The sequence below is a fragment of the Physeter macrocephalus genome, chromosome 2 (assembly GCF_002837175.3).
Source record: "Physeter macrocephalus isolate SW-GA chromosome 2, ASM283717v5, whole genome shotgun sequence".
Lineage (NCBI taxonomy): Eukaryota > Metazoa > Chordata > Mammalia > Artiodactyla > Physeteridae > Physeter > Physeter macrocephalus.
Window position 1 is genome coordinate 20517886 of NC_041215.1, and position 5467 is coordinate 20523352.

At 58.0% G+C, this 5467-nt stretch overlaps 1 protein-coding gene across 1 annotated transcript in view; it reads right to left on the reverse strand.

Annotated features, from left to right (window-relative positions):
* Positions 1-46: 46 nt before the first annotated feature.
* LOC102991383 (E3 ubiquitin-protein ligase UHRF1) overlaps positions 47-5467 on the reverse strand; it is a 13494-nt gene continuing 8073 nt past the window's right edge. Inside the window, exons 11-12 of the mRNA XM_028500084.2 lie at positions 3821-3919; positions 47-326 (exon numbers count right to left, since the gene is read on the reverse strand). Of these exons, the coding sequence (XP_028355885.1) occupies positions 180-326; positions 3821-3919 (246 nt within the window). The 3' untranslated portion in view covers positions 47-179. The remainder of the gene's footprint in view (positions 327-3820; positions 3920-5467) is intronic.

Below are 5467 nucleotides of genomic sequence, written 5' to 3' on the forward strand. Positions count from 1 at the left end.
TAAAAAAAAAAAAAAAAAAAGGACCAAACCGGGAAGACGAGGCTTTTTTTTTTTTTTTAGGGAGTGGAGGAAAAACTACATGTTTAAGTTAAGCTCACTAAAAACAAAATGGGGGCCACAGACCCCCCCCCCCCGATAACGCTTTTTTAAAAAAACACCCGGCAAGAAGTGCTTGAGGATCACCGTCCGCTCCCGTAGCCAGGGAAGAGCTGGTTGAGGACAGCCTGCAGCGGCTGGTTCACGTGCATGGCGTAGCTCCGGCCCAGGTCATAGCGGCAGGCCGGGCAGCTGAACACCTGGGCCCTGAAGGACCTGTCCAGGCAATCCTGCGGGAGAGCGGGTGGTGAGAGGTGCTCCTGGCCACCCACTGTCCCCCCGGGACGGTGTCGGGAGCCCAGAGGCCCCTCCTGACCCTCACTGCTGGCTGCCCATCACCAGCCTGGCTGCCCTAGGCTCAAAGACACCAAGGTCGGGAATTCCCTGGCGGTCCAGTGGTTAGGACTCTGCACTTTCACTGCTATGGGCGTGGGTTCAATCCTTGGTCAGGGAACTGAGATCCCACAAGCCGAGCGGTGTGGCAGAAAAAAAAAAAAAAAAAAAAAAGACTCCGGGGTCATCCCGGCCACCAGGCCCCTGTACCTGCAGGTCACACCATCTGACATGGACCTGACAGGTCCATGCCCTGGCTCTCTCGTCACCCGTGCCTCGGCTCAAGTCCCCTCCTCAGAGGACCCCTCCTCGAAGCCCCTGGAACATCCCCACCTCACCTCACCCTGTCTGCTTTCAAAACAGCACCTTCCGCCTTCTGGAATCATCTTGTCGACTAACCTGCTGGCGTGTAACACACCAGACGCTCCCCCAGATGGGGGCTGTGTCTCCCTGAATCTCCCGGCACCAAGCACAGGACCCAACCCAGAGTAGATGCTCAATGAACATGTGTCGGTGAGAAGACGGGAGGAGAGGGAGGAAGGAGGGAGTCTGGACGCTGAGCCAGACTTCTGGGTTCGAACCCACTTGTCAACCCAGCGATGCCAGGGGAAGAGCCAGGTGGAGCCCGAGCTGTGAGGCTGACGGGCCCTACCTCCCCGTCGGAGCAACAGGCCGAAGACGCGACGGGGAGCAGGCACCTGCACAGGCGCACACACCTGAAGGGTGGCGCCAGGCAGCTGGGTGAGGGGCAACACCAAGCTGGTGAAAACCTGCCGCTGCCACGGCACGCTACCGCTGGACGCAGGCGGCTGCTTTTGATCCCTATTTTTCAAAACTCCTGGACTTCCCTGGTGGTCCAGTGGTTAAAAATCCACCTGTCAATACAGGGGACACAGGTTCGAGTCCTGGTCCGGGAAGATCCCACATGCCGCGGAGCAACTAAGCCCGTGCGCCACAACTACTGAGCCCGCACTCCTAGAGTCCGTGCTCTGAAACAAAAGAAGCCACCACAATGAGAAGCCTGTGCACCACAACAAAGAGTAGCCCCCGCTCGCCACAACTAGAGAAAGTGCAAGCACAGCAACGAAGACCCAGCATAGTCAAAAAAATACAACAAAGACAAAAAACAAAACAAAACAAAACAAAACAAAACTCCTGCGTTCTTTTCCAATATAAAGTCTATAGCCTGATCCCAGGCACAAGAGGTAGTGCTTTCTGCTCAACACACTAACACTTGGGTTCAAAATCAGGTTCTGGACCGCTGCACGATTCACAATGGCCAAAAGGTGGAAACACCAAGAGTCCATCCACGGATGATAGCTAAACACAATGTGGTCCATCCACACGCTGCCACGTGACTCAGCCTTCAAAAGGAAAGAGGTTCTGACACACGTGACAACATGGATGAGCCTAAACACGATGCTCAGTGAGAGAAGCCAGACACAGAAGGACAGATACTGTCTGATTCCACTCATGCAAGGTCCCTAGAGAGTGAGATCCACAGAGACAGGAAGTAGATGGTTGGGGGCCAGGGGCTGGGGGAGGGGCTGGGGAGTGAGTGTTTCATGGGGACAGAGTTTCAGTTTGGGAGGATGAGAAAGTTCTGGAGATGATGGTGGGGACAGTTGCACAACAATGTGAATGTACTTAATGCCACTGAGCTGTGCACCTAAAAAATAGTTAAAACGGTAAAGGTTATGTTATCTGTATATTACCACAGTAAAAATATTTTAATAGAGTAAAAATAAAATCAAACGCTGGGACATCAGGGTGGAGGGTCAAAGCCATTTCCCCACAGCCCCTCAGACGCTGAGCTCACTGGAGACCAACGACAGTGGTGAGGATGTCCAGGACAGACACGCGCTCGCCAGGGCCACCTCCTTCACACTGGCGGCACGGTGGCCGCAGGTGTGGTGACTCCCTGAGCCGCTCGGCCTGACCTCGCATGCACCCCGCGTCTCAGTGTCCGGCTGCGTGCTGGCCGGGTACACCTCAGAGCCAGAAGGGTGCTGCGATGCCCCTTTCCACGGGGCAAAGGGGCTCAGCACGGTTACAGGCTTTCCAAGTTCACACGGCCAGAAAGTGCAAAGCCGGGGGTCAAAGCCACACTGCCGACCCCGACGATGTGTTCTCACCCCGCTCCGCCAAGCCTCTGAGCCCCCTCGGGCTCCACATGGCCTCAGACACCCAGGGGCATCTCTCCCGGCCACACAGCTGAAGGGCCTCGGTCAGGCCATATGGCACAAGTACTGCCCAAGTGTCCATGTTCTCAGAGTCCATCCCCTGGTCTGATAAGTGACCCGACGCCCTGGACCGAGATGGCCCCAAGGCGAGAGAGCAGCTCAGAGACCCAGGGTGACCGGGAGGCAGGGACAGTCCCTTCTAAATTACGTGCCTGCACTGCCCATGAGTTCCTACTGACCTACTCTGGCCAGAAGGCACTGCAAAGACACCATACCCGCAGACCAGCGCTTCCCAAGTTGGGGGACCCCTGGGACCAAGTGGGTGGGGCCTCGGATGCTGCTCAGCCCCCCAGCACCCAGGACACCCCATGGTGTGTTCACTCTGGTGTCGTTCACCCCACAACACAGAACTATCTGGCCCCAAACGTCAGCACTGCTTGGGGAGAGACCCTGGTCTGGCCCAATCTCAGCCCCTCCCAATCTCTTCTTTCAAAAGCATCAGATCGGGTACTGTTTCCCTCCTAAGACTGACCACTGGCCAGAGCCCTCCAGCCCCGCCACCCGGCCCCCCTCCCCTGCCCTTGTCCCCAACAGGCCCTGGCTACTCCAACATGCCTGTGGGTCTAAGCTTCTGCACAGGTCACTCTGCCTACCTGGGATGCTGCCCCAAGGCCCGCCTCAGGTGGCAGGTTAATGCCACCTCCTCCAGGAAGCCTTCCCCCCTGCTCCTCTAGGGGATAAGCACCTCATGCCTCTCCAGCCCAGCCCACTTAATCATTTAGTATGACCAGATCCCAGGCCAGGACAATAGCCCATCCTCTCCCACACCGGACCTCCAGGCATCTAAGAGGCTGGAGAGGACCAGTGAGTGGCCCCTAAGGAAAGCAGGCGCCAACCTGTTGAAGGCACAGTAGAGGGCCAGTGTGGCTGGAGGTACGGGACGATGGCAGGGTGGGCAGTGGCTGGGCGAGGAGTTTGCGCTGGATTCCGGGGCACCAGGAGGGTGGGGAGCAGGGAGCGAGTGATGGGCGCCTGTGATTATGGCTGGGGTGCTACTGTAACCCAGGCTGCCCGGAAAAGAGACCCTCAAGACCCTCGAAGGGCCGGGGGCGGGAGGCGCAGAAGCAAAACCGGCAAGCCCATGTTGGCAGCGGGGGTCCGGTCACCCCTCCAGGACCTGCCGTCCGGGGCCCTCGGTGCCCACTCACCTTGCACACGGTGTGCTGGCACACGGTCGTGATCGGGCGGAACACCAACTCCTGGCAACAAATACACTGGAACGCCTCCTCCACTTTGCTCAGGAATTTCTGGAAGCAGAGGAGAGGGTGCATGAGCCCGGCAAAGGCTCAGTTCCCCAGAGCGAACGAGCACGACGGGTCCCCCAGGCCCCCTGCTTAGCCCTTGCCCCGGCCCGAATCTCATCCTCTGGCACCGGAGCACACGCAGGCCGGAGATCAAGACGGCACTCCATCAGCGCTTCTCGGCACAGAGCCCATCCCCGCGACACACGGCACCACCTGCCTGCCGCCCACTGCTCAGACTCCGGGCTCCAGCGGCGGATGAGACAGAGAAACGCCTGCCTTCTTGGAGCCTGGGGCCCGGGGGGGAAGACCAGAGATTAAGCAGGTGAAAGACAGAAAGGTCACAGCAGTGCTGGGAAAAGGGCAGCAGGAGCCCCAGAAGGAGGGTGGTCAGAGTCCCCCCGTGGAGAAGGTGACCTGTCAGCAGAGAGACCCGGAGGACGTGGGGTGGCTGAATCACAGCCTCCTAAGATGTCCACGTTAGAATCCCGGGACCTGCGGACGTGTCACCTCATGGGGCAGAGGGAACTTCGCGGGTGGGGTTAAGGCCCTTGTGGAGCCTCCAGAAGGACCAGCCCTGCCCACGCCTGGATTTTACCCCTAAAGGCTCACTTGTGAGGGCAGCCACAGTGATTTCATGCCGGAGGGAGACTGAGCCGGGAGGGCTGGGGTGGAAGGTACTTCCCCAAAGAGAAACCCACGAGGGCAGAGGCCGTGCAAGGGGATGACCAGGCGGAAGAGTCCAGAAGGAGAGGACGTCAGCAGTAACGGGCCGCTCGCCCAGGGCTCAGAGGATCTGGGTTTGACCCTGACCGTGAGCCATGGAGAGCCAGTCCCCACCAGGCAGGGGCAGCCAGAGGACGCTGAGCCACTCAGTTCCAGGGACCCATCAATGTCACTCACCCCACTAAGGCGGGAGGATCAAAAAAAAGTCAGCGCCGGTTTGGCGGTTCCTCAGAAATTTGAACACAGAATGAGTTTACGATCCGGCAATCCCACTTCTGGGTTTATGCCCAAGAGAACTGAAGACAGGGCCGCAGAGACTTGCCCACCTGCGTTCACAGCAGCACTGTTCACAACAGCCAAAAGCCGGAAGCAACCCAAGTGTCCACTGAGAGATGATGGATAAACAAATTCCATCTGTACAGTGGAATATTACGCAGCCTTAAAAAGGAGAGTCTGACACCTGCCGCAACACGGATGGACCCTGAGGACACGATGCTCAGTGAGAGAACCAGACACAGAAGGACGCACACTGTCTGATTCCGCTCATGTGAGGTCCCTGGGGGAGTCGGATCCACTGAGACAGGAAGTAGATGGTGGGGGCCGGGGGCAGGGGGAGGGGATGGGGAGTCAGTGTTTCACCGGGACAGAGTTTCAGTTTGGGAAGATGAGAAAGTTCTGGGGATGGATGGTAGGGATGGTTGCATGACAGGCTTAATGCCACTGAGCTGTGCACTTTAAATAGTTCAGATGGTCAGTTTCATGTTTTCTCTATTTTATCACAATGGAAAGAAAGAGGCCCCCGCCAAGCCCGGGGGAGGGGAGGGGAGG